The sequence below is a fragment of the Callospermophilus lateralis genome, chromosome 4 (assembly GCF_048772815.1).
Source record: "Callospermophilus lateralis isolate mCalLat2 chromosome 4, mCalLat2.hap1, whole genome shotgun sequence".
NCBI lineage: Eukaryota > Metazoa > Chordata > Mammalia > Rodentia > Sciuridae > Callospermophilus > Callospermophilus lateralis.
The window spans coordinates 71,327,089-71,353,811 of NC_135308.1; the positions used below are offsets into that span (position 1 = coordinate 71,327,089).

The following is a 26,723-nucleotide window of genomic DNA, read 5'->3' on the forward strand; positions in this document are numbered from 1 at the left end:
TATAGAGAGAGAGAGAGAGAGAGAGAGAGAGAGAGAGAGAAAGAGAAGGGAGGATCCTTCTCTGGAGAGAACAGGAATCTTTGAAATTAGACCCAGAGAGGAGGTTGCCAGACCTGTCCCAGAAGGAAGGAGATGAAGTTTCCCTGGGAAAAATCCCCACAGGCTGATTGCCCACTTCAACCACCCAAAGTGTGTGTGACTAAGACTTTGTAATTACATGTGTATGACAGGCCAAGGGGGAGATAATGTAGGGTTTATGTGTGGTTGGGAGAAAGGACTATAAGAAACTGCAATGTATGTGTGCAAACGGTGTGTGTCTCCAACATAAGCGTGTGCTTGTGTTCCAGTAGGAGGAAGCAGGATGTGTGTCTCACCACTCCCCAACTCCACCAGCAGCACCAGCTTGCACCCCATGCCCCCTTACTCCCAAGAGCCTACAGTGCATTGCCCCTTTGAACTCTACCCAAGGCACAGCCCTCCACGGAGGCACACAGTGACACACAGCGACACACGAAGCCTCCTCCCCACACAGCTAGCTCCTCAGTCCCCCAAAACACCAGCTGCCTCTCTGGGCTTGTGTTCGTGTTGAAAATCCGGGATGGGGTGGGGGCACAACACCAATCATTTCACCAATGAAGCCCGCTCCCCGCATCCTCCTCGCCCCCTCCCTCCAGCGCCTTCTTTGCCCCTCCCCCTCCAAGTCACCACCGTCCAGTTTCCCCGCCCTAACCTCTCCGCCCCCCACCCCAAAGCTGTCTTTCAGTTCCCTAACCCCGGCTCCCAGGCCCGATGACCTCGGGAGAGAGGAACCTGGAGGGGCTGACAGGGGCAGAGACTGAGTGAAGAGCGGGCTGAGCCCGAGAGGCCGGGGCTGGGGGGAGGGAGGCCCGAGGGAGGGAGGGAAGAAGGAGGAGGGCGGGCGAGCCGGAGCCGGCAGGCGGCGGGAGCCCGAGCGAGCCGCGTCGGGAGTGCGTCTCCACGGCTGTGCTGGGCGCAGCCAGAGGTAAGACGACCCCTGCCCCGTCCCCCAGCGTCGCCTCTGCTCTTTCCCCCACGCTGCCTCCTCTCCCCTCCGACCAGCCCCTCCTCCCCAGCCACCTGCTGTTTCTGCCCTGAAGAACGCGGTGGGTGACCGGAGGGAGGAGCCGCCTGACCTTACCCCTTCACCGCGAAGGGCGAGGGACCCTGTGGGCGTCAGAGCCCCCAGAATCCTTCTCTTTACTTCTGATCTCTCTGTCCTTCACCTCCTTCTCTCTGCCCTTCACATCCTGCCTGCCTCCCTGCCTCCCTCTGACTCCCACCTCTATCTTCCTAAACCCACCAGCTGGGCCTGGGGGTTGGTGTGTGGGAAGGGGTCCAAAGCTGTAGAGGAGGGTGGTAGTGGGGGCCTCTTGACCAATTCCCTCCACCTCCTTCTGGCTGGCCATTGCCATGGCAACTAGGGAGTACTGGGCTCCAGAAAAGAGACAAAGGTGGGGGTGGACTCAGACCTCTTCAGGAGGGCAAGGGTCTTCCACAGGAAATAGACCCTGAACTGTTGTGCCTGGTCTTTTCTCATAGCTCAAAAGCCATTATGCCCATCTTCATAGTCTCCACTCTATTCAGAGTTTCACCTGATTTCCTCTTAGCCCCCTCCCCAGGGCACACTGAAGCTCAGTCTTACTAAGATCAGGCTATTCTCCCTTCCATCAGAGGGAAACTGAGGCTCTGGACCAGGGGAGGAAAGCCTCAGGTCTCTCAGTGGGAGTGGGTACCTTAATGAGCAGCGGGTTTTTCTTCTCAGCTTGCCTATTCCCGGCTCCCTACCTCCATCCTATTCCTCCTCCTTCTATGGTCTCCTCTCCAGGGGCTTCTGTGCTTTTCCTTCTATTTTCAGATACTATCACTTTGCCCCCTCTTTCTTTTCTGCTCAAACTCTCCTCCTTCTCTCTAGTTCCCCCTCTTTCCATTTCTGGATGATTCTGATGTCAGTGGTTTCCCCGCCTTCAGGTTTCCTAGCCCCCCCCCCCCCCCAGCCTCCTTTCTCCCATTTTCCCAGATTCCTGAGTAGCTTGGAGGGAGGGTGATTATCCAGGCTTGGGGAAGTGGGGCTGAGCATCAAGACCACTGGTCCAGGAAACTGGCAGTAGGGGAGGTGGTTTACTGTAAACCCCCAAGAATAAACAAGTCATGTGTCTCCCTTCAGTAGCTCTGAAGGGAGATTTGGGGACATGAAGATAGGGGTGGAGTAGTACTGAGCAGGGGATATTATAAGAAGGAATCTGGAAGTTGGTATGGGGAGGGCTAAAAAGGGATGGGAGACAGGAAAGTAAGAATACATTTTTCCCTGGCAGTCTGGAAGCATGGGTGCTCATATCTACGTGAGGTGTTTGGCCATCTAATTTCAGGCAGGGGAATGCTCTGAATCACTCCCTTGACCCACAATAATCAATCATTTCATTAGTTTAAAGAGAATGAAACTATTGGGGGTGCAGGAAGCTGGTTAGAGAGCAGCCTAGACTCAAACTCTGCCCTCTCCCACATCTCATCTTTCCCTTGCAGCTTGTCCAGGTGGCAGAGCCCCACACCCAAACCCTTGGGGCATCTAGAAGATTCACTGGTCAAGAACCTGAAGGAAAAGAGACCTGCAATTCTCAGTATAGGGACCAGAGTCCCTCAGCCAGCCTCATAGTTGGGAAAGTAGCCAGCTTGCCTCCCTCATCAATTACAGGGATACTTAAGGAAGGGCCCCACCTACCATGGAGGCTGAGGACTGCCTTTGCTGACCGTCAGCCTCCTCTCCTGCCCTGCCCATCTGACCTTAACTGGGTCAGTCATGCGAAGCTGAGCAGTAGAGTGGGCCTGGGGACAGCCTGCCTAACTATAGGGCAAGAATTGGGGGCATCATGGGGGCGCTTGTGAGTGGGGCTCCTGGGTGAGACCTAGCCCCCACCCCCAGGAGCTCAAGGGGGTGGGGGGCTGAGGATAGGATGGCTCGGGGCGGGGCAGGGGCAGAGGAAGCCTCCCTGCGCTCAAACGCATTGTCCTGGCTGGCCTGTGGGCTCCTGGCACTGCTGGCCAATGCCTGGATCATCCTCAGCATCTCAGCCAAGCAGCAGAAGCACAAGCCACTGGAGTTGCTGCTCTGCTTCCTCGCGGGCACACACATCCTCATGGCGGCTGTGCCCCTCACCACCTTCGCTGTGGTGCAGCTACGGCGTCAGGCTTCCTCTGACTATGACTGGAATGAGAGCATCTGCAAGGTCTTTGTGTCCACCTACTACACACTGGCCCTGGCCACCTGCTTCACAGTTGCATCGCTCTCCTACCATCGCATGTGGATGGTGCGTTGGCCTGTCAACTACCGTCTCAGCAATGCCAAGAAGCAGGCACTGCATGCTGTCATGGGCATCTGGATGGTCAGCTTCATCCTCTCCACACTGCCCTCCATTGGCTGGCACAACAATGGCGAGCGCTACTATGCCCGGGGCTGCCAGTTCATAGTCTCCAAGATTGGCCTCGGCTTTGGTGTCTGCTTCAGTCTCTTGCTACTTGGGGGCATTGTCATGGGGCTGGTTTGTGTGGCTATCACCTTCTACCAGACGCTGTGGGCTCGGCCTCGGAGGGCTCGCCAGGCCCGGAGAGCGGGGGGCAGTGGGGGAGCCAAGGCGGGTGGGCCAGGGGGACTGGGTACCCGGCCAGCTTTTGAGGTGCCAGCCATCGTGGTGGAGGATACCCGAGGGAAGCGTCGATCCTCTTTGGATGGTTCTGAGTCTGCCAAGACATCCCTGCAGGTCACCAACCTGGTCAGCGCTATCGTCTTTCTGTATGACTCACTCACAGGGGTGCCCATCTTGGTGAGATTGGTGTCCTCTGACCTGTTCTCCCTTAGTCCCCTACACCATCATCTGACCTTCAACTTCATTAGTCATGCAGCAGTTTCATTATCTTTCTCCAGTCCCATCATTCATCTTCTTCTCCTGTACCTGTCCCCAAATTAATTGTTTTTGTTATGTTTTTGGTACTGGGAAGTGAACCCAGGGGGACTTTACCACTGAGCTACATTCCCAGCCCTTTTTATTTTGAGACAAAGTCTCACTAAGTTGCTTAGGGTCTCACTAAATTGCTGAGACTAGCCTCAAATTTGCAATCCTCCTGCCTCAGTCTCCTAAGATGCTGGGATTATAGACATACAACACTGAGCTCGGCCCCCCCAATCCATTTGTGATCCTCCATCTCCATCATTTATTTTCTAGTTCCTGCCACCCCACTTCCCAACTCTATCATCTGTGCTTTAGTCCCCATTATTCAACTCTCTTATCCACCCTCCAACTCCACTGCCTATCCTTCAGCTCTATCAGCTATCCCTCAGCTCCCCTGTTCAACCTATTCAACTGCTGAGAGCCATTCTCTGTTCCCTAATTCCCTCAGGAGACCATACAATCTCATGCACAAAACTCCCCCATGGTTCACCCCACCACCCCAGCCAGTCTCTATTCCTGGATTTCTCCCCGTCTTCAAATTTCCTAAGCCATCTGTGTTCCTCTCCCTCCTGACCGTAGCACACTCCCCTGACCTTTCCCTCAGTTGATCCTTTCCCCTCTGTTCACTCCATCTTCACTTCTAACTTACTTCTGTCCATTCACAAGGACAGATATCCCTTCCTGACCTCTTGTCCACCAACTGCACTAGGATATCCAAATCAGGTAGCCCCCCTTGGCTCTAGCTCTAAGCCTCTTTCCCTATCTCCCCACCAGGTGGTGAGCTTCTTCTCTCTGAAGTCAGACTCGGCTCCCCCATGGATGGTGCTGGCTGTGCTGTGGTGCTCCATGGCACAGACGCTGCTGCTGCCCTCCTTCATCTGGTCCTGTGAGCGCTACCGTGCCGACGTGCGCACAGTATGGGAGCAGTGCGTGGCTATCATGTCTGAGGAGGATGGCGATGACGGTCAGAGGAGGGGCCCGGCTTGTGCTTTCCTGGACATCTCTAGTCTCTTTTCTGTCCTTTCTACTGCTTGGAGCGCCCCCTGCTGGATGGAGCCTGTGCAGCCCGGGGGTGGGGGTCCCCTTTGCCTAATCATGCATTCTGCCACTCATGGCTTCCTTATGCACTGTGGGCTCCCTTCACTGGGACTGGGTACCCCTTAGAAGGCCACCCTGCTTAGCTCTGCCCCCTGCTCCAGGTAGAGTGCCTGAGAAACAGTCCCAGTCCTAATGCAAAGGCTATGATACTAAACGGAAGCTAAACTTCCTGGGAGAGACCCCCACTTCGGGGACAGTTTTTGGAGGACAGGTAAATTTCAATAAGTAGGTCTATAGGTATGAAGCACTAGGGATTTGTCAATGACTGCAGCAAATACAAGCCACTCTCAAAGTCTTCTTAGAACTTATAGATTAAAGGGTACTGACAGGTTCTCTGGGACTTCTGGGACAGGGTGGGTGTCTTTTTGCCTGTAACTCTGCCCCTTTTCTCTCCTAGACGGAGGCTGCGATGACTATACAGATGGCCGGGTGTGCAAAGTTCGCTTTGATGCTAATGGGGCCACAGGACCAGGGGGTCGCGACTCCACCCAGGTGAAGCTACTTCCTGGACGGCACATGCTTTTCCCCCCTCTGGAGAGAGTACACTACTTACAGGTGGGGGAATGGAGGTCCCACCCTCTACTCTGGTTCCCTACTCTACTTTTGTCCCGTTTTTGATACTTAAACTCCTAGTTCCTACTCCTAGACCGCAGGGCACCCTAAAGGGCAGGTGAAAGAAAGGTATGGGAACAAAGCTTCCCTCAGATCTCTCAGAACCAAGTTTTCCCTCTGGAGCAAAAGTTTTGAAGTTAAAGATGTGGAGCCATCTATTTTTATTTTAAGGGGGGGCAAATTATTATTATTATTTTAAAATTGGATTACAACCAATTTTGTTGGCATTAAAATTAGAGATATTTTAAATTTGAGTAATGGCTACATACCAGTACTCAGAAATTAAGTTTGGCAAAAATGGGAATAGTTTCCTGTAATTACAGATCAGAAGGTAGAATTCAATTTCAGGAAACACAGACAAAACCCATGTTTACAAGATGGGCCCATCTTGCAGAGTCCCTACTGTGGTTCTTGCCTTCTCTTCCTTTGTTTCTGCAATACCTCCAGGTTTCACCTGCTCTTCTTCGCAGGTCCCTTTGTCTCGCCGTCTGTCTCATGATGAAACCAACATCTTCTCTACCCCTCGGGCACCAGGCTCCTTCCTGCACAAGTGGTCATCCTCTGATGACATCCGAATCCTCCCAGCCCAGAGCCGGGCCCTTGGGGGTCCTCCTGACTATCTGGGACAAAGACACAGGCTGGAGGACGAGGAGGATGAGGAAGAGGCTGAAGGTGGAGGGCTGGCCAGTCTTCGACAATTCCTGGAAAGTGGAGTTCTGGGATCAGGTGGGGGACCCCCACGGGGTCCTGGCTTCTTCCGTGAGGAGATTACCACCTTCATTGATGAGACACCTCTGCCATCTCCAACTGCCTCTCCAGGACCCTCTCCTCGCCGTCCCCGGCCACTGGGTCTCTCACCCCGCCGACTCTCCCTTGGGTCTCCTGATACCAGAGTTGTTGGACTTCCTTTGGGGCTAAGTGCAGGGAGACGATGTTCCCTAACAGGGAGTGAGGGGAATGCAAGGGCTTGGGGAAGATCCTGGGGCCCAGGAAACCCCATCTTCCCCCAGCTGACCCTGTGAGCCCATGTGGGCCTGCTGGACTCAGGAGAGGGGCCTGGGTGAATACACCTCATTCTGGCCCTGAGACAAGGGCAGTTGCCTCCAGACTCTGGGGAGAGGGGCACTAGATCTGGGGCTCCAAAGCCCATGCTGTCTCCCATCCAAGTGACCAGATGCCCTGCTCACCTTCCATCATCCCTAGCAAAATGTATTAAAGTCTGAAGTGTTGCCATGGTAACTTCAGTGTCCAGTGTACTGTGGTGGCAAAGGGTATAGTCGGAAGTTGGGGGTGGAGTGGGGCATGTAGTGCAGTAGCAGGGGACAAAGGCACAGAAAGACACATGGAGAAATCATCACACAAACTCCAACATGCAGTCCTAGCAGAGAAAAGCACTAACATATGGTGCTGGAGCGCTGAGAGAGACGCTTGAGTTTGTTGGTCTGGGGGTGTGAGGGATCTTTGTTCAGATTTGTGAAGGTGGTTTTAGAGTGTGGGTTCATCCCCAATGCCCCAACCTGCCTGTTTCCCCCAAATCCATCCAGGGACTCACCTTCTGAGCAATAAAGGTTTGGGGCCTGAGTTGGTATCCTAGGCTTGGAGTTACCCTCCTCCAGACTGCATTCTAAAGCTTTTTCTCCAAAGGGGTGGATTGGTACATGAGAGTGTGGGAGGTGTCCACACTCCTTTTCCTGGACACAAGAACTCAGGAACACAGCTCCAAGTACCCTCCACACTCTGGGCCACAAGCATGGCATCACCGGGTCCTCCAACCGGGGCCAGTTCCCCTCATTCTGTTCTCTCTCCATTTTCCCTTTTTCACCCACACTAGCCCCACTAGTCTTAAAGACCTGTTCCCCCACTGCTCACTTGGCTCTGACTTCTCTCTCCATCTCTCATTGGCCTCCCTCACGGCCCCGTCAGGTCTCTTTGGCCTCACTCATTCCTTCTCTCTTCCTCTCCCTCCTCCTCTCCATCTCTCATTCCTTCCCCTCCCTCCTTTCCCCCTTTCCTCTCCCTCCCTCGCGGCTGCCGGCGGCTCTGGCACCATGCTTCGGCTCCTCCGGCTGCTGCTGCTACTGCTGCTGCTACCTCCCCCGGGGTCCTCCGAGCCCCCCGGCCTGGCCCCGCTCGTCCCGGGGGCGCCTCCCCAGGCCCCCGACTTGCTCTACGCGGATGGGCTGCGCGCCTACGCGGCCGGGGCTTGGGCGCCGGCTGTGGCACTGCTGCGCGAGGCGCTGCGAAGCCAGGCGGCTCTGGGCCGCGCGCGGCGAGACTGTGGGGCTAGCTGTGCAGCGGAGCCGAGTGCCGCGCTCCCCGCCCAACTTCTCGGCGCCCCAGAGCCTGATTCCGGGCAGGAACGCGCACTGGAGTCCTGGGAGCCGCTGCTCCTCCGCGCCGCGCTCCGCCGCGCTGAGTGCCTGACCCAGTGCTCTGCACGGAGGTTGGGCCCCGGGGGCGCGGCGCGGTTCCGCGTGGGGAGTACGCTACGGGACGCCTTTCGCCGTCGGGAACCCTACAACTACCTGCAGAGGGCCTACTACCAGGTGCGGGAGCCGCGAGGGTCCTACCCCCTTCCCAAGTTCCTGTCCTACTTGGAGCTGACCAGAAGACAGCGGATTGCTAGCTGCTGTAACTCTGGGTGGGATGGACTTCTACCTTTAAGTAGGTCCCGTCAAAACTAGGGCAAGGACTAATGAAGGTCCCAGAACAGCCAAGGAAGTGTGGGAGCCAAGTTGGATTGAAGGTGGAGAGGTCTTGAGGCGGGGTGGGAGTGGATCGAAGATAGAGGAAAGAGGTCTGATGTTTTAGTTTAGTAGGCCTTATTGAGACCTACATGGGGTGAGAGCGCCTCTTCTAGAAATGAAAAGCAGAGGGCGTGGGGGCGAAACCGGCCGAAGGATGGGAAGTGTGAATATGCGCGTGTTTGGTGGCGGTGGGGGTAGATTGAGTGTGAGTGTTTGCTGGGAGTAGGAGGGAGCTTCATAAAGGTTAGAAAAGAGAGGCAAGACTGAGGGCCCCTGAAGTCGGCCTCTGGGGCCCTGCCAGTGGACACTGCTCAGCAGCCACCAGGACAGTAGCTTTTGCCTACGTGGCTGGGGGAGGCGGGGGCGTTGGTTCCATACACCTCAGCTCAGGGTCCTAGAGACCTGCGGATTTTGCTAATGGCTCAGGTCTCTTCCTTGTCGCCTAAACTGAGACCAAGTCCTCTCTGTCTACATCCCACCTACTTCAAAGTTTTCAGACCCCCTTTTCTTTAAATACCAGTCTCCTGAGAGTCTCAATATTCTGGCTTCTGGGGGTCTATAGGTTGGGAGGTGGGGCAACTGGGATGGGCCAGAGTTTCATAAGGCTCTTAGGCAGTCCCAGAGTATGTGTCTGGGGTAGGGAGGCTGGCCAGGGGACAGTGGACTGACACCTCCACTTATGGGCTCTGATACCCCCATTCCTCTGTCTTCTCAGCTGAAGAAGTTGGATCTGGCAGCAGCTACAGCACACACCTTCTTTGTAGCAAACCCAACACACCTACAGATGAGGGAGGACATGGCTAAGTACAGACGAATGTCTGGGGTTCGGCCCCAAAGCTTCCGAGACCTGGAGACACCCCCACACTGGGTGAGACCCTCAGCAACACCTCTGTTTTGCCACAAACTTTTGACTGCCTGGATACACAAGCCGCACTGGATTGTGGCCCAGTGCAGTGTGGGCATCAGATGATCTGGATAATGGTTATTAGTGGCTCTGGATAGAGAGTCCTTCCCAAGAATTTAGTTTCCCTCCTTGGTGGTCACTAATGTCTGATGTTCTAATATTTTGATTCTGAGGCTATGACTGTTCTTCCCCAAGGTTCAGTTGGACAAGGGAGTCCATTCCCCAAATGAGATCAGTATGCCTCTCCTTCTTTCTACTTCCCAATCTTGTTTGGTATCCCTCTTCCCCCAGAATCTCAGGTGACTGCTCCTCTTCCACACAGGCAGCCTATGACTATGGTCTGGAGCTACTGGAACGCCAGGAAGCAGAACTGGCGCTGCCCAGGCTGGAGGAGGCCCTTCAGGGCAGCTTGGCTCAGATGGAGAGCTGCAGGTCTAATTGTGAGGGGCCTGAGGAGCAGGAGGAAGTAGAAGAGGAGGAGGAAGGGGCCAGAAGCCAGGAGGGCCTCTATGAGGCCATTGCAGGTAAGGGGAGGGGACTGTTTGAGTATAGGAGGGGCTGGATGCCAAGGAGCAGCAGCCACAAGCCAAATGGCTCACATGTCTTCCGCAGGACACTGGATTCGGGTCCTGCAGTGCCGGCAGCGTTGTGTGGCAGACATAGCCACACGTCCTGGTCGAAGTTTCCCTGTCCACGACTTCCTTCCTAGTCAGCTGAGACATCTGCATGAGGCCCATGCTCAGGGTCAGTTGGGGAAGGGTAGGCCCTGGGAGTGAGTGGGGTTGGAAACAGACAAGAGTGAAGATTTGTCTCCGATGATATCCTGAGCTCCATCTCTCCCTCCCATCTGTCTCTGGATCTATAGTTTTACTGTCAGGGGCCATGGGGACCATCACTTCAGGAGGAAGACTCTTAATTTGCTCTCCTTCTTTGGCGTCTTCATGAAAAGCTCAGGAGATGGTTCAGAGGGCTCCTTCTACCCTTGCTTCCTCTCACCTCCCTTTGCTCTCTCTCCTTTCTTCCTCTTCTTTGAACTCTGCCAGCAAAGGTATGTTTGGGTAAGTTTCTGAAAGAAATGATAGGTGGGTATATTTGTCAGACAAACTGGGGGCTCTTGGATTTGTTCAGATGGTCCTGGGAGACCACCTTCTATAGCTCTGTCTCTGTCTATGTGTCTTGTTTGCCCTGCCCAAGGGTCATTGTTGTCCTCAGTCTCTGTTCCCCTCCCCCATTCCTCCATCTTCAGTGGGGAATCTGACTCAAGCCATGGAAAATGTCCTGAGTGTCCTGCTCTTCTACCCAGAGGATAAGGCTGCCAAGAAAGCTCTAGCCCAGTATCAGGCTCAGCTGGGAGAGCCAAGACCTGGGCTTGGACCAAGAGAGGTAACTCCCTTCCCTGCACTTACCCTACGTGGCAGCTCTAGATCAAACAAATAGACCTAAGAAGTAACCTGGACACTCCATCCTGGCCTCTTACCCAAGTGCTCTAGCCACCAGTGGGAACCTCAAGTCCAACATCTGACTTCTGCTTCAACTCCCTGCTCCCCACTTCAGACTGCTTTGGAGTCCAGCTCCCCCCATACTCTTCCCTTAACCTCACTCCTCACTCCTGCCTGCCTTGCCTTCTCTCTCTCTCTCTCTTACACACACACACACACACACACACACACACTCCTTTCCAGTTTGAGCCCAGACCTCTGAAGTCACTGAGGAAGGAAAGTTGAACCCATAACCAGAAGGAGCAGTGAAGGGCTCAAGGAGTGTCCAGGCCTTCACTTCCCTTCTTTTTGTCCTCCTCTACCCACCTCAGGACATCCAGCGCTTCATCCTTCGATCTCTGGGGGAGAAAAGGCAGCTGTACTATGCCATGGAGCACCTGGGCACCAGCTTCAAGGATCCTGTGAGTAATGCTGTTTTCCCATCGAGCCCACCCCATGATGCTGCCCAGGAGGGAAGGAGCAGTAATGGCCTACGTTTATATGTCACTTCTGTTTGCAACAGTCTTCCACTTTTCCGTAACCCCAGGAGGCTAGGAGAAGGCTGTCATCCTACTTTCCCAGGGACAGAGGCAGTGTGCCTGTAGTTAAGGGCAGCTTTGGGGTCATGCCAGGCTAAATGTCAGTCCTTCCTCGGCCACAGGCTCTGAACCTCAACTTGCTGTGGCCTCAGTTTCCTTACCTGTAAACTGAATGATCACACCTGTCCCAGAGGGCTGTTGAAGCCCTGTCATATGATATAAAGCACAGAGTGCCATTGCTGCCACTTACCTTGCCCTCCTTGTCGTTATGAAGGGATAGTGAAGGGCGGAGGTTACCTATGGCTGGTATGTTACCATAGAGCGCAGTTCTCTATTGATTTTTTTTTTTTCCTTTGGTACCAAGGATTGAACTCAGGGGCACTCAACCACTGAGCTACATCTCCAGTCCTTTTTTGTATTTTTTTATTTAGAGTCAGAGTCTCGCTGAGTTGCTTAGTGCCTCGCTATTGCTGAGGCTGGCTTTGAACTTGCAATCTTCCTGCCTCAGCCTACTGAGCTGCTGGGATTATAGGCATGCACCACCACATCTGGCTCTCTATTGACTTTTTGAGGACTGGAATGTAGCTCAGTAATAGAGCACTTGTGTACAAGGCCCTGGGTTCAATCCACAGCACCAGAGGAAAGGAAGAGATTTTAGCTCTAATAATTCTTTGTTGGGGATCAGGAAGGAAGCTGTTCTGTGCATTATAGGGGGTTCAGCACCTTGCCTGGCCTCAGTGATGTCAATAGCACAACTATAGCCCCGAGTCACAACAATGTTCCTTGCTTCCTCTTAGAACTCCTAGATAAAAGCAAGGGCAGTGAAGCTGGTTTAAATCCTACTCTGTTAATTACTAGCTGTATGATTTTAAGCATATTATTTGACCTCTCTGTGTCTCAGGGCCCACAACAAGAGGGGCCCATTAGCACAATTTGTTTCATAAAACTATTGTGAATCCTAAGTTCCACTTCCATGTATAAAGCTCTTAGGGTACCTTACAGATAGCAAGTGCTGTTAAATTGTTTTTATTGCTATAGAGTTTGGTCTAATGCCCAGGGTACTACATTAGATAGCCCTTACATTGAGATCAGGGCTTTTTCTACTTCTGCCTTCTCCTCCGGAAACAGGAGGACCTTAATGTGATAGCTTGGATTGATTACAGGGATCCCAGGGGCTGGGCTTGTTTGGTGATAGCACTTTTCTTGACTGTCACAGGATCCTTGGACCCCAGAAGCTCTCATCCCTGAGGCACTTAGAGAGAAGCTCAGGTAGGAGATGCTCTGGGGTGGGAGGCACCTGGCCTTGGCTGGAAGGAGATGAAAGGGGTGCTGGGAGGCTGGGTCTGGACTGTCCTGTGCATCCACTGAGCATGTTTCTCACCCCTGAGAGAGGATCAAGAGAAGAGGCCTTGGGACCATGAGCCTCCACAGACAAAGCCCTTGACCTACTGGAAGGGTGAGTTCCTTATGGTGGTAGGAGACAGGAGCTGGAAGGTCTGGGGGCTGCCAGCTGCTGCTGGGCTTGCCCCTCAGAGATCCTCAATGACCTGTGCCTTGTCTCTTTCCTTGCAGATGTCCTTCTCCTGGAAGGAGTGACTCTGACCCAGGATGCCAGGCAGCTAAATGGATCAGAGAGAGCAGTGTTGGATGGGCTGCTCACCCCAGCTGAGTGTGGGGTATTGCTACAGCTGGCCAAGGTAGAAAGACCCATGAGTGCAGCCTGCTGGTTAGGGATCTTAGTCACAGCTTCCTGCTCCCTTGCCCTTGGCCTGCTCCATCCCTTCTTTCGCTTATCCTAATTCTCCACTGGGGACTGTACTAGCCACTGCCTCTTCAGTGGAAAAGGCACAACTGATATGGGATGGATGTTCTTTAAAAATGAATTTTGTCAGAAATTGATAGGAAGAACAAAAGAAAAACACAAAGGCAGCCCAGTGTAGTGGTACACTCCCAGTACTTAGGAGGCTGAGGCAGGAGGATTTCGAGTTCAAGGCCAGCCTCTGCAACTTAGCAATACCCTGTCTCAAAATAAAGCCTAAAAAGGGTTGGAAATGCAACTCAGTGGTTAAGTGCTGGGGGCTCAGTCCCTCAAAAAAGAAAAAAAAGAAAGAGAAAGAGCAGTGCTAGCTGTTGCTATTGTCAGGCTATATATTATCAAGAGGTGGTAGGAGAAGAGGGAGAGAGCCAAAAGTGAAGACCCAGGGACAGTGAGGGCCTTTTGCCCCCTAGCAGGGAGTTTGGACTTTATTGTTGGCTGGCAGACAGCTGCTAAAGGATTTCAGAGGTTGACTTCAGTGTTCCCATAGAACTTCCAAGTGCAGGTTCTAGCATCAGCATTTTGTAGAATCAGTAGAGCTCTCTAGTGGCAGTGTGTAGAATGCAATGGGAGAAAAACTATGGAAACTTCTGGAATGAGTCAAGTGCCACTGCCTTAGGTCTTCATTTCAAGGGAATAAAGAGAGAAAAGGTGAGAAATGTTCAGAACATCAACTATAGAGAAGTTAAGGACCATATTTGTGTGCAAGGTAGAGAGAGGAATGAGTCAAAGATAATTGTCAAGTGTCAGACCTTCTTTCTATTCTTGATCACATTTAACTCATTCTGGCCTCAGGACCTTTTCATTTGCTGTTTCCTTTGGAAAATTTTCCTTCAGACACTCAACTAGTTCCTTTTCATTATTCGATTTCAATTTAGATGCCACTTCTTCAATTAGCTGTCAACCCCTGCCTGAGAAATCTCAATGTTGTAACTCTGTTTTAATTTTCTTCATAGCACTAATCATGTCCTGAATTTTCTGGTTTGTTTATTTACTTATTTGTTATCTCAAAATAGAAATCTTATAAGAGCAGGGACCTTTTCTTATTCCCATTTCTGTCCCCAATGTCTAGAATAGTGACTGATACATAGTAGGTGCTCAGTATAAAAGTGTTGAATGAATAAATATAAAAATAGAAGGTTTGTATCAGACATTGTGGCACATTCCTTTAATCCCAACAACTCAGGAAGCTGAGGTGGGAGAATTGTATGTTTGAGACCAGCCTCAGCAACTTAACAAGACCCTCTTTTTTTTCTTTTTCTTGGTACCAGGGATTGATCCCAGGGGCACTAAACCACTGAACCCTATCCCCAGCCATTTTTACTATTTTATTTATTTATTGTGATTATTTTCCTTTTCTTTTTAATTATTATTTTTTTTGGAACACGGTCTTGCTAAGTTGCTGTGTCTGGCTTGAACTCTAGATCCTCCTGAGTTGTTGGGATTACAGGCATGTGACACTGCATCCAGCAAGACCCTGTCTTAAAATAAAAAAGGAAAAAGGATGTGGCTCAGTGGTAAAGCTCCCTGGGTTCAATTCCCAGTACAAAAAAGAAGGTTTGGGCTGGGGATGTAGCTCAGTGGAAGATCACTTGCCTAGCAGGCATGAGGCCCTGGGTTCCATCCCTAGCACCAACAAATAAAATAGAAGGTTGGGTAACTAGGTGGTCTCACAGAGATGAGATTTGTATGCTGGGGTAATGTGGTTGTGGTACTTAAACTGAGATCCAAAAAGAAGACAGAAAAACAGATGTCAGAAAGTGAACAACCCAGTTATGGACATCCAAATAGTGGGTGACCTGTAGATGATGTGCTGAATGGCGGTTGGGTAATTAGCACTCAAGATCAAGAAGCAATGAAGACATAGAGATCATAGGTTCTCCAAAAAAAATATCAAATGGGAAGTGGTCAGGCTGTCTTCCACCAAACTCAGTTTCCTCCCAGGACCTAGTCTTCAGACTTCCTGTTAGGATTCCACTTCCAGGAAGACCTCTCTATTCTCGGCCAATCAGGAATGAATGGCCAAGCCTTTCCTGCCCCAGTCCATGGCTCTGCTTCTCTCCAGCTATCCTCACCTTCTCAGAGGCCCCTTCTCTACTGTAGGGAGTTTCCAGAGTTCTGGGCACACATAGTTCCCTTGGTAAGTGGGATTTCAGACCTTTGCCAGGAAATGATATTCCAGACAACCATGGTGATATCATTCTCTGGAAAAGGGCAGCAGCTCAGGAAAAGGAGCCACAGGGAACAAGGACCTCTAGCCTCTTCCGGGCAGTGGGAAGACCAGAGGGAAGGCCTGGAGCCTTATTGACAGTGGGTGGGCTAGGAAAAGTGAGTCCACAATGAGTTCCCTCTCTGTCTAGGAGGCAGCTGGGGCTGGAGCCAGGTCTGGCTATCGTGGTCGCCGCTCCCCTCACACCCCCCATGAACACTTTGAGGGACTCACAGTACTCAAGGCTGCACAGGTGAGCAGAGGCACCCATGGCTCTGGAGAAGACTGGAGAAGAGGGTATACAGGATGCTGGGCACCTGAGCTTGGGCTTTGTAGGAGAACTCTCCTGGGACCAAGACTACCAGAGTCCTAGGCTGAGAATTGAGAAAGAGGATGTTCCAAGACCTGGGGACCTGGGATGTTGCCACAGAGCTGATGGAATGAGAGTTGGGGTTGATGGACAGAGATGATTGCTGAGACTCCAAACCCATGGGTGGAAAACAGTGGAGATTAACCAGGGGCTAGGGCTGGAACCACCATTCATTGCTTCCTTCCTTTATTATCCTTTTGCTGCTGCAGCTTGCCCGGGCTGGGATTGTGGGCAGTCAGGGTGCCAAGCTGCTTCTAGAGGTGAGCGAGCGTGTGCGGACCTTGACGCAAGCCTACTTCTCCCCAGAACGGCCCCTCCATCTTTCCTTCACCCACCTGGTGTGCCGTAGTGCCATAGAAGGTAACTGCCAGGGAACTCCACTCTCCCCACTCTCAGGTCCCTGTTGGGTCCTGAACATCCTCAGCACCCCCAACTTGCATGGGTTTCTGTTTTCATTCTATAAAGACCCCAATTCCCCTGCCCAGGTGGGGGATGGCTTCTCCACCCAACGTGATCGCAGGAGCTGTAGGATATGTGTGGGTAGTGTGAGTCCATGGGGTGGTGAATGGCAAGAGCACAGGAGCATTCACCAGATCCCTTTGTATCCTAGGAGAGCAAGAGCAGCGCATGGACCTGAGTCACCCAGTGCATGCAGACAATTGTGTCCTGGACCCTGACACTGGAGAGTGCTGGCGGGAGCCCCCAGCCTACACCTATCGAGACTATAGGTGGGAAGCCCCTCCAGGGAACAGGCAGGTGGGCACACAAAGGTCATCCCACAGCAGGCCTGGGCGTGGGTGGGAGTCTCACTGCCTTCTGTCCTCTTTGTTCTGCAGTGGACTCCTCTACCTCAATGATGACTTCCAGGGTGGTGACTTATTCTTCACACAGCCTAATGCCCTTACAGTCACGGTAGGTGTATATGTGTGGTGGGATGAGGGTTAAGGGGGTGGGGAGGTGGGGGAGTGGGTGTAACAGAGGACACACCTGTGGGGTCAGATTCAAAACAGAAGCTTCCCAGAGGCAAATGCAGGGAAATGGCTGGGGCCACTTAACCCTTTCTCTCCTGCTGCTGCACACTTCCTGGCCACTTGGCTGTGTTCATTCATGTCAGGGCTCCTGACAGAGGTTGATTGAGTGCCCCCAGCAAATCTCTAATTAGCTCCCCAGGCCTTGCCTTCAGGGTTTTCTGTACCTCCTAAAGAGGGTGAATATAGCCAGGTGTAGTGGTGCAGACTTATAGTTCTAGATGCTCAGGAGGCTCACTTTAGGATCACTTGAGACCAGGAGTTGGAGAACAGCCTGGGCAACATAGAGAATATCACACACAAAAAAAGGAATGTGAGTAAAGCACAATCTACCAGGGTCCCTCCAGAACCCCATGTCCCAGCTGGGTAGAGCAGCTACCCAGCTATAATGTACACCTATAATCCCAAAGACTAAGAAAGTTGAGGCAGGAAGATCGCAAGTTCAAGGCCAGCCTCAGCAACTCGGTGAGACTCTGCCTCAAAAAACAAAAAAGGGCTGGGGATGTAGCTCAGTGGTAAAGCACCCCTGTGTTCAGTCCCCAGTACAAACGAACAAACAAAAGAACTCCATGTCCCTAGGGATTTGAAGAAATTAAAAGTAGTCCTTTCTCCCCATAGCAAGACAAGCATGGTGGTTAGTAGCACAATGTTGGGCCACCTGGACTAGAGTTCAGATTTTTTAAAAATAACTTTATTATTATTATTTTGGTACTGGGGATTGAACCCAAGGGTGCCAACCACTGAATCACACCCCCAGCCTTAAATTGTTTTGTAGTTGTAGATGGACATGGACAGAATGCCCTTACTTTATTTATATATTTTTATGTGGTGCTAAGGATCGAACCCAGTGCCTCACACATTCTAGGCAAAGTGTTCTGCCACTGAGCTACAGCCCCAGACCTAGATTTTGGTTTTTAATTTTTCTGAGGTTCATTTCCTAAATAGAGGTGAATAGTAATAGTTCCTACTTTATTTTTAAAATTTTTATTATAACCAGGCTTTGTGATGCATGCCTATAGTATCAGCAGCTCAGAGGCTGAGGCAGGAGGTTCACAGGTTTAAAGCCAGCCTCAGCAACTTAGCAAGACTCTAAACCACTTAGAGAGACCCTGTCTCAAAATAAAACATATAAGGGCTGGGGATGTGGCTCAGTGGTTAAGTGCCCTTGGGTTAAATCCCTGGTACAAAATATGTATATAAATTGGATTTATTTGGGGCTGGGGATATTGCTCAGTTGGTAGAGTGCTTGCCTTACGTGCCCAAGGCCCTGGGTTCAATCCTCAGCACCACAAAAAAAAAAAAAAAAAGTGTATTTATTTACTTATTTTGCAGTGCTGGGGATGGAACCCAGGGTCTTGTGGGAATTAGTCAAGTGCTCTACTACTGAACTATACCCCACCTGATTGTACCTATTTTAAGGGTGATTATAAGAAGTGATTTAGTTAATATATCTAAAAGAATGAGCTAATGGCTAGTACTAATAAGCAATTTGTGAATGTTAAGATATAGCTCAGTGGTAGAGTGATTGCTTACCATGCAGAAGGCCCTAGGTTCCATTTCTGGCATTGCCAAATAATGATTGAATGAATGTTAGGTGGAATTATCCCCCTATTCCTAGGTCATGGAAATTTCTAGGTAGATACCTAGAAATGGGTAAGAAAAGAGAGGCTTTTAATTCTTGTCTAATTACCTTCTTCCTTCCTTACCCACCTATAATCCAGGCCTTTCATGCAGGATGGAAAAATGCCTTCCAAAGTCCTAGCTCCTTCTGTCCTAAGTCTGGTACCCTTTTTCATACCCTCTGATATCTTTATACCCCGGGCTCCAGGGATTGGGCAGGAATGATCAGAGCACCAGGGGAAGGAACCAACAGGAAACTCTCAGTGGAAGCCACGTTACCCTTTGGCTCCCAACTTCCCTAGCCTAAATCTGGCCTTTTTGCTCCTGAAGTTGAGGCTCATTTCTCATTTGCCCAAGTCAGACCTCAAATGAGGAGGGGAAAGTGATGACCATCTGAACCCCCTGTCCATGTCCTGCTCCAGGGAGTGAGGGCCATGTTCCCTGAGAGGGGTGGGCTGATCCCTGAAACTGAACCTGCCCTCTCCCCCAGGCTCAGGTTCGTCCTCGCTGTGGACGCCTTGTGGCCTTCAGCTCTGGTGGGGAGAATCCCCATGGTGTGTGGGCTGTGACACGAGGAAGGCGCTGTGCCCTAGCATTGTGGCACACATGGGCACCTGAGCACAGGGAGCAGGTAAGGAGGAGTGGAGGTATGAAGGAATGTGGTTCTCCTGGGGAGTGAAGGGTGGGCAGGCAGCCACTGAGGAGGCTCTCAGGTGAGTGAGATGGGGCTGAGATGGTCCAGGGAAGGTAAATGCAGGGGTCAGACTATCTTCCCCATCCCCCAGGAATGGACAGAAGCCAAAGAACTGCTGCAGGAGTCAGAAGAGGAGGAGGAAGAAGAAGAGGAAGAAATACCCAGCAGAAACCCTTCCCCAGAACCCCCTAGTCAGAAGCTTCAGAGGGTCCAAGACAAAACTGGGAAGCCACCTCGGGTTCGAGAGGAGCTGTGAGTGGCTGAGCCAGCTTCTTGGGAATGTGACCACTTAACTTGTGAAAGGACCCAGGAGAAGCTCCCATGTGACATCAGGAGCAGAACAGCAAGATCTCTGTCCCTGCACTCCTCCAACTTGGAGATTCATGAGGGCCATCTCTCACTGGACTCAGAGGACACTGAACAGACAGCCTAGAACTCATCAGGCCTGAGAACTAGGCCTGACCCCAGCTGATGGACCTGAAGCCCTAGGATAGACACAGGACACTATGCCTCCCTGAAAAGAAATGGCAAGGGTAGAAAACTGACTGCTTTCAGCGAGGAGGATAAAGGGAAGATAACCCACCCCTCTCTCCCAGCCTGTGCAATAAAGAACAGAAGATCCTCAGCCAGGGCCCTGCCCCGTGTATCACAATTTCTGTGGTGGCTGGCCTGGGAGGAGACAGTTGTCTTGGGGCTCTCAGAGTTGGGACTGTGTGAGCCTGTGATTTGTCAGGGAAATCTCAGCCACCTGCTCCCTCATGCAAATGGACCCAAGCCCCTGACAGCTGTTCCTTGGGCCTCCAACTCTAAGCCCCATCTTCCCTCCCTGAACTTGGTTGAGATAGGGCGGTTTGATCCCTCTGGCTTCTGCTTTCACAGTCCCAGCAGGGCCCATAAGTCTAGGGGGCAAGGAGGGGGCCACGCCCCATCCTGAGAGCTGGGGACAGGTTTGTCCTCTCTTGCAGTCCTTCCTCTGCCCAAAGAAAGGGCAATTCTTTCTATCCTTCTCTCTGGATCCCCTGTACCTTTCTCCCTCCCGAGGATCAGGCCCAGGGGCAGCTGGTTGGGGTTTGTCGAGAAGAAGGATTATCCAGATCAGTCCCTTCTAATCTCAGCTCCTGTCTGTACCCTCCCAGATTCACCGTCCTCTTCCCCCACCTCCCTCAGCAGGGGAATACAATTTGGGGTGTTGACAGTGGGTCCGTCCATTGCCCTGATAACCTGGTTACTGGCCTGGTTTCTGAGCAGGCTCTGACTCCAAGATCTTGACCATAGGTGGGGGCTAGAGCTGAGGGGGCCACAGGAACTATATGGCTTCTCCTGCTCCTCTCCCAAACCCCACCCTTAATCCTCACAGCTTTGCTCTGATCCATGGGTCCTGATGCTCTTATCTCTGCCTGCAGAGACTGACCAGGGAGGCACCCCTTCATCCCCTCCTCCCTCTCTAGGTTAGCTGTGGGGGGCCACTCCTCTCTCTAGCCCATATTTCTGCTCCCACCCCTCCTACAGGCTGGGCCCAAGTCTCTTTAGAAGCCACACACCTTCCTCCCTCCCTATCCTCTCCCCGAGTCCCTGCCAGCTGATTTCATTTGCCTGAGTTGTTGGTTGTTGTCATTGGCCCTACCCTTCCCTGTCAGTCCCCCCCCCCCCCCCCCCCCGCCCCCAGCACAGTCAGGGCTAGGCCAGGCCAGCTTCTCTGGCAGCAGAGCGGGGCAGGTGACAGGCAGGCGTTGCAGCTGAGGGAGTGAGGAGGCGCCTGGGAACCGGAGCTGGAAACCTGGGATAGGTCCAGCCAGAGTCCAAGTAAGAGGGAACTGGCTGGGGCTCTTCCTTCTGGGGTTGGGGGGCCGAAAAACGGGCTGAAAGAAGGGCTGGGGTTGGAGGCATAGGACTCCAAATGGGAGGATCTAGCTGGGGAAAGGGTTCAGGCACCCTCTCCATAGTTTTCCCATTTACCATAGTGGGACCCAGTCTGGGGTGGGGTGTGAAGGACAGAAAAGTGGCCTGCCAAATCTGCCCCATGTTCCTGGCAGGAGCCGGAGCTACCCCTCTACCTGTCCGCCATGGGGGAAATGGAGCAGCTGAGGCAGGAAGCGGAGCAGCTCAAGAAGCAGATTGCAGTAACCCCAGAACCTTCTCATTAGGGACCCCAGAAAACTGAGGATAAGAGGGAGTGTGGCCTGGGGGAAGAGGGCTGGGTTTTCTCCTGTTTGATACCTCAGAGACCTCTGACCTAGAAGGGTCAGAGACTTTCTGAACTTGGATTTCACATTTGAGACTCTCCCAAAACCCAGAGCCCCATACCCATCTGCATCTGAGGCTCACACATGGTGACCCCCACCCTGCTTGTAGCTTTCCCTGATATCTGCTTTCCCTACAGGATGCCAGGAAAGCCTGTGCTGACACTACCCTGGCAGAGGTGAGACCCCCCTATTCCCCCAAGGGTAGGTCATGAGGGGAGAGGACAGGAGCTCCCTGACTAGCAACAAACTGGTGCCTGGGCTTTTTAGTACAGTGTGTTCTTGGAGTAAGGAAAGGCATTAATGAATTCATTCAACAAACATTTAGAGAGACCTGCTCTGTGCCAGGTACCATATTAAATGCTGAAGATGCAGACATTGTTCCTATTCTCATCCAAAAAACAAGAGTGATGATAGCCCCTCTTGGGCCCTAGAAATGAAAGAAGTGAGAGGGCTTGGCAAATCATGAAGGCCACATAGATTCTAGTTGGTGGTTATCTAAGACTGATTTCCACCAATTCTAAGATATGCATTTCTTAATTTTTTAGGCATCTCTGAAATCAAGATGTAGCCAACAATTGGATGATGCCCTACAATTATTATTGATAACACTTTTGCTTTCATAGTGGAACATAAAATAACGGTGCTTTTTAGAATTGATGGCATCTTAGATTGGATTAAATATGTTAATAATAGTAAATACCATAGGCCAGACACTGGGCTAAATTGTTTAGGTGCATAATTTCATATAATTTTCATGACAACTCTGCAAGATAGGTGCTATGATATGCCTCATTTTATACCTTGAGGAAGACGGTAAGTAACTTGACCAAGATAACAAAACAAGTAATGGCAAATTGAGTCTGTTGATTCTGGAGCCCCAGTCTAAGTCTAGAGGCTGGCTAGCATTCAAGGGGCCTAAAATCTCAAATTTTAGGAGGTGAAATGCAGGGTCATAGTGATACCTGGGTACCCAGTTAGAGCTGGCCATGCTGCAGTGGTGTGAGAGCAAGTGCCTACAGGCTTGGGAAAGCAAACTATGTACATCTTTTCCCAAATTCATTTTGGAAGCTTGAAATTGATCAAGGTGTGAGAATTTACATTAGAAAAACCTGTCCTTCCTCCCTGCAGTCTGGTGAGGTGTTGCTAAACACAGGCTACTGGTCATGCAAGCATCTGTCTCCCATAGGAGTCTGAATCACTTCAGGGCAAGGACTTATTTCTCTAAGGCCAGGGCTGGGAGAAGGGGGGCTACCCTTGGAGCAGGAACTTGTATTGATCAGTGGCTGTGGCAGATATCTGATATCTAATCGCCCTTTCTCTGCAGCTGGTGTCTGGCCTAGAGGTGGCGGGACGAGTCCAGCTGCGGACACGGCGGACATTAAGGGGGCACCTGGCCAAGATCTATGCCATGCACTGGGCCACTGACTCTAAGTGAGGCTTGAGAAGAGCCCAGAGGGGAAGGGGAGGCAGGGAAGAGAGGCGTAGATGACATGGGTTGCCCTTTCCCTAGGCTGCTGGTAAGTGCCTCGCAAGACGGGAAGCTGATTGTGTGGGACACCTACACCACCAACAAGGTACCAGCCCTACCTACCCACCTCCACCACCACAATCTTCCTATGCCCACTCTCCTCTGCCCCTGAGCACCTGGAGCTCAGCTCAGTTCTCACCTCTGCCTGAATCTGCCCTCTCTGCAGGTGCATGCCATCCCACTGCGCTCCTCCTGGGTCATGACTTGTGCCTACGCCCCATCGGGGAACTTTGTGGCATGTGGGGGGCTGGACAACATGTGCTCCATCTATAGCCTCAAATCCCGTGAGGGCAATGTCAAGGTCAGCCGGGAGCTCTCTGCTCACACAGGTGAGTGAGAGATCCTCTCTTCAGTTCAGGCCCCTGGCAGATTGTGCCTCTGCAGCCTGGGGCACTGTCCTTCTAACCACCTCCAGGTTATCTCTCCTGCTGTCGCTTCCTGGATGACAACAACATTGTGACCAGCTCAGGGGACACCACGTGGTGAGGACCAAATGCTGTGGGTGCTGGGACCTGGGAGACAGTCCTGTTTGGGGCACATGTGGCCTCTCAGTGATAGCTTACCTCCCTCTTGGCAGTGCTCTGTGGGATGTTGAGACGGGGCAACAGAAGACTGTGTTTGTGGGACATACGGGTGACTGTATGAGCCTGGCTGTGTCTCCAGACTACAAACTCTTCATTTCGGGGGCTTGTGATGCCAGCGCCAAGCTCTGGGACGTGCGGGAGGGAACCTGCCGTCAGACTTTCACTGGCCACGAGTCTGACATCAACGCCATCTGTGTGAGCACCTCTCCCTGTGCCCATTCCCGATACCACCTCACCCCACAATGTACATTCCTTGCCTCCCCCAGAGCTCCCTTAGCCCCTTATTTTTCACTTCTTACTTTGAAATAATTTCACCTTATAGGACAGTTACAAAACTAACAAAAGAAGGCTAAGGCAGGAAGATTGCAAGTTCAAAGCCAGTCTCATCCACTTAGTGAGAGCCTAAGCAACTTAACGAGTCCCTGTTTCTTAATAAAGCAACTTAGTCACTAAGCAACTTAGCAAGTCCCTGTCTCTCCACGTCAAGCTCAAGGGCTCAGTGATTAAGCACTCTTGGGTTCAATCCCCAGTGCCCTCCCCCTCAAAAAAAACTAAACTAACAAAAGAACTGCCAGGTACCTTTAAGTTAGACACACTGTTAACATTTTGCCACATTTACTTATCACTGTTTCTGGAGATACACACATATATATACACATACACACCAGGTGTCTGCCCACTTCTTACTGATTCTGTTTACTTTTGTTTTGAGATGCTGGGGATTGAGGAATCCCTGTAAATGCTAGGCAACCATGGAGCCACACCCCCAGGGTCTGGGTCTTTTGATAGTAGGTTGCAGACATCATACAACTTTACTCCTTAAATACTTCTAAAAAATAGGCCATCCTCTAATGTAGCCACTGTATAATTCTTAAAATCAGGAATTCAACATTGACACAATACTGTAGTATACATTCAAATTTAACCAGTTATCAGCCAAGTGGCATATGCCTATAATTCCAGTGACTTGGGAGGCTGAGGCAAGAAGGTCTCAAGTTTCTTAGCAATTTAATGAGACCCTCAGCAACTTAGTGAAAAACCCTGACTTAAAATAAAAAACAAATAGACCTGGGGAATGTAGCTCAATGGTAAAGTGTCCTTGGGTGTAATCACCATTACAAAAAAAAAAAAAAAATAACCGGTTATCAAAAAATGTCCTCAAAGGCAATGTGTTTTTCTGTCCAGGATTCAATGCAGAAACCTATGTATTTCCTATTCTTTTTTTTTTTTTTTAATATTTATATTTTAGTTGTAGTTGCACACAATACCTTTATTTTTTTATTTTCATGTGGTGCTAAGGATCGAACCCAGGGCCTCACACGTTTGGCGAGTGCTCTACTACTGAGCCTCAACCCCAGCCCCCTTATCACATTCTTTTAGTTTTTAACTAGAACCATTTACCCACCTTTCTCTTCCATGACATTAACACTTTCTTGAGTACAAATAAGTTTCTATACTTTCCCTCTGAGTTTATCTGAAGTCCCTCATGATCAGATTCATTTTATTTTATATAGCTGAACTGGCCCTATTCTTATACACCCTAACCAGCCCACTTGTGTAAAATCTGTGACGACCTCAGAAGAGCCCCTGTGCTCTTGCCTGCAACATGGGAATAACACCTGCCCGAAGCACTGTAGTAAGGATCAATGAAGGTGATGGGGGAGCTGTGCCTGAGCCAACATGTGATAAATTTGAGCAGTGAATAGCCAAGCTCTGGCTGCTTCTCACCTCAGGCCAGGGAAGGGACAGGCAAGTGGACTGAGAGAAAAAGCTTGCCCTGAGCAATCAGGTGGGGGCCAGAGAACAGGCAGGAGGGCAGTGGCTGCCTCCAGTCTGAGTCCCATCTGCTTTCCCACCCGTACCCTCAGTTCTTCCCCAATGGAGAGGCCATCTGCACAGGTTCAGACGATGCTTCCTGTCGCCTCTTTGACCTGCGGGCAGACCAAGAACTGACCAACTACTCCCATGAGAGCATCATCTGTGGCATAACATCTGTAGCCTTCTCGCTTAGTGGCCGCCTGCTTTTCGCAGGCTATGATGACTTCAACTGCAATGTCTGGGATGCCTTGAAGTGTGAGCGTGTGGGTAAGGACCCAGCTCCTAGCCCTCCTTCCCAGTTCTGTCCCTTCCTACCAGCAATCTTTATAGGTACCATCTTACTACTGCGGCTGTTCCCTAATTACTGGATAACTCTACCCTAAAAAACCATCATCCCTTCTTCCCAATTTAGGACCATGTCCCCTCTCCTCCCCTGCCCAGTGGCATGGCTGCTCCCTGCTGGCCACTCCCACATCTGTGGACCTTGAATGTCCAGTATATTCTGGGTGTCTGAAGCTTTAAGAACATGCACTGAAGGGAAGGTTTAGTCTCAGGGAGCCAAGGAAGAGAGTAGAACCAAGATCTGAAGTGCCTGGAGCATCCTGTAGCCCCAATCTAGGGACTTGTCTTGGATCAGCCTGGCCTAGAGTTGAAGCAGATAACTTCATTTCTTCAACTGGGAGAGACCAGGTGCTAAAAAACTTGGGCCTGAGAGTCAGGATCAAAATCCTAATTTGGTTGCTTATTGTCTAAGTCCCTTTGCACAAGTCACTTCTCTCTGGGCCTCATTTTCTTCATCTATAAACAAAGGAACTAGATGAAAAGGGTGTCCCTTCCCTATTTCCCCATTCCCATTCCCATCAAGCTAGGTGACCCTAGCTTTTCTCATAGCACACAACTTTGAACCTTTCCCTGTCTGCCCCACCCTACTCCCAACCTGAGTTCTAGAAAGAGGAATTGGCCTCAGGAGTAATCCCTCCCCTTTGGGCTAATCCTCTTTCAGTCCTTTAGTCTCCTTCAGGGGCTGAGTCCAGCCTACCCCATCTTCGGTTCCTGCATACACACACACACACACACAAACACTACTTGCCACATGGGAGGATGGCTGATTCCCTTTCCTCCTCCTCAGGCATCCTCTCTGGTCATGACAACAGGGTCAGCTGCCTGGGGGTCACAGCTGATGGGATGGCTGTAGCCACTGGTTCCTGGGACAGCTTCCTCAAAATCTGGAACTGAGGCCTGTGGAAGGCCATGAAGATACTCAGCTGACCCCCGACACCTGATCTCTTTTAGGGTCTCTCTTCTATATCCCAGGGACCATTCCCACTAAGCTTCTTCCTCTGAGGCAATGGGAGTATGGGAGTGTGCCTTTGGGAGGCAGTATCAGGGACAAAGGGGAAAAGAACTGCCCAATCTCCTCCCATGGCTTCCCCTCCCCATAGTCCTTACAGCCTTTCCCTTAGGTGCAACCCT

The 26,723-nt window shown here is 51.3% G+C and overlaps 3 protein-coding genes across 5 annotated transcripts; all 3 read left to right on the forward strand.

Annotated features, from left to right (window-relative positions):
* The first annotated feature begins 917 nt into the window (after positions 1 to 917).
* On the forward strand, positions 918 to 6,899 carry Gpr162 (G protein-coupled receptor 162). Of its 3 annotated transcripts, none has more exons than XM_076852595.2 (5): positions 918 to 1,003; positions 2,542 to 3,836; positions 4,737 to 4,926; positions 5,458 to 5,615; positions 6,143 to 6,899. In XM_076852595.2, exons 2-5 carry the CDS (start codon positions 2,970 to 2,972, stop codon positions 6,692 to 6,694), a joined length of 1,767 nt encoding a protein of 588 aa, XP_076708710.1. In that variant the 5' UTR covers positions 918 to 1,003; positions 2,542 to 2,969; the 3' UTR covers positions 6,695 to 6,899. The 3 variants fall into 3 exon arrangements, with proteins under 3 accessions (XP_076708710.1, XP_076708711.1, XP_076708712.1); XM_076852596.2 differs by having other exon boundaries at positions 5,458 to 5,552; XM_076852597.2 differs by having other exon boundaries at positions 2,542 to 3,323.
* An 821-nt stretch (positions 6,900 to 7,720) lies between these two features.
* Positions 7,721 to 19,706, forward strand: P3h3 (prolyl 3-hydroxylase 3). The gene is made up of 15 exons (XM_076854084.1): positions 7,721 to 8,218; positions 9,135 to 9,287; positions 9,646 to 9,847; positions 9,936 to 10,067; positions 10,570 to 10,706; positions 11,134 to 11,223; positions 12,557 to 12,609; positions 12,729 to 12,796; positions 12,913 to 13,037; positions 15,517 to 15,618; positions 15,945 to 16,095; positions 16,346 to 16,463; positions 16,572 to 16,647; positions 18,874 to 19,014; positions 19,169 to 19,706. Exons 1-15 carry the CDS (start codon positions 7,721 to 7,723, stop codon positions 19,331 to 19,333), a joined length of 2,211 nt encoding a protein of 736 aa, XP_076710199.1. The 3' UTR covers positions 19,334 to 19,706.
* Positions 19,707 to 20,794: 1,088 nt separating this feature from the next.
* Gnb3 (G protein subunit beta 3) lies at positions 20,795 to 26,723 on the forward strand. Its single transcript, XM_076854087.1, has 10 exons — positions 20,795 to 20,880; positions 21,111 to 21,197; positions 21,458 to 21,496; positions 22,645 to 22,751; positions 22,831 to 22,894; positions 23,015 to 23,177; positions 23,264 to 23,330; positions 23,426 to 23,627; positions 25,301 to 25,517; positions 26,380 to 26,723. Exons 2-10 carry the CDS (start codon positions 21,141 to 21,143, stop codon positions 26,484 to 26,486), a joined length of 1,023 nt encoding a protein of 340 aa, XP_076710202.1. The 5' UTR covers positions 20,795 to 20,880; positions 21,111 to 21,140; the 3' UTR covers positions 26,487 to 26,723.

Bases quoted from the DNA above. Each gene is read 5' to 3' on its own strand.
- P3h3 (XM_076854084.1), top strand. From the start codon at position 7,721: ATGCTTCGGCTCCTCCGGCTGCTGCTGCTACTGCTGCTGCTACCTCCC. The intron at 8,219-9,134 runs GTGCGGGAGCCG...CTGTCTTCTCAG, and splicing joins TGCAGAGGGCCTACTACCAG to CTGAAGAAGTTGGATCTGGC. The intron at 11,224-12,556 runs GTGAGTAATGCT...TGACTGTCACAG, and splicing joins GCACCAGCTTCAAGGATCCT to GATCCTTGGACCCCAGAAGC.
- Gnb3 (XM_076854087.1), top strand. From the start codon at position 21,141: ATGGGGGAAATGGAGCAGCTGAGGCAGGAAGCGGAGCAGCTCAAGAAG. The intron at 22,752-22,830 runs GTGAGGCTTGAG...CCCTTTCCCTAG, and splicing joins CACTGGGCCACTGACTCTAA to GCTGCTGGTAAGTGCCTCGC. The intron at 25,518-26,379 runs GTAAGGACCCAG...CCTCCTCCTCAG, and splicing joins CTTGAAGTGTGAGCGTGTGG to GCATCCTCTCTGGTCATGAC.
- Gpr162 (XM_076852595.2), top strand. From the start codon at position 2,970: ATGGCTCGGGGCGGGGCAGGGGCAGAGGAAGCCTCCCTGCGCTCAAAC. The intron at 3,837-4,736 runs GTGAGATTGGTG...TCTCCCCACCAG, and splicing joins TCACAGGGGTGCCCATCTTG to GTGGTGAGCTTCTTCTCTCT. The intron at 5,616-6,142 runs GTGGGGGAATGG...TCTTCTTCGCAG, and splicing joins AGAGAGTACACTACTTACAG to GTCCCTTTGTCTCGCCGTCT.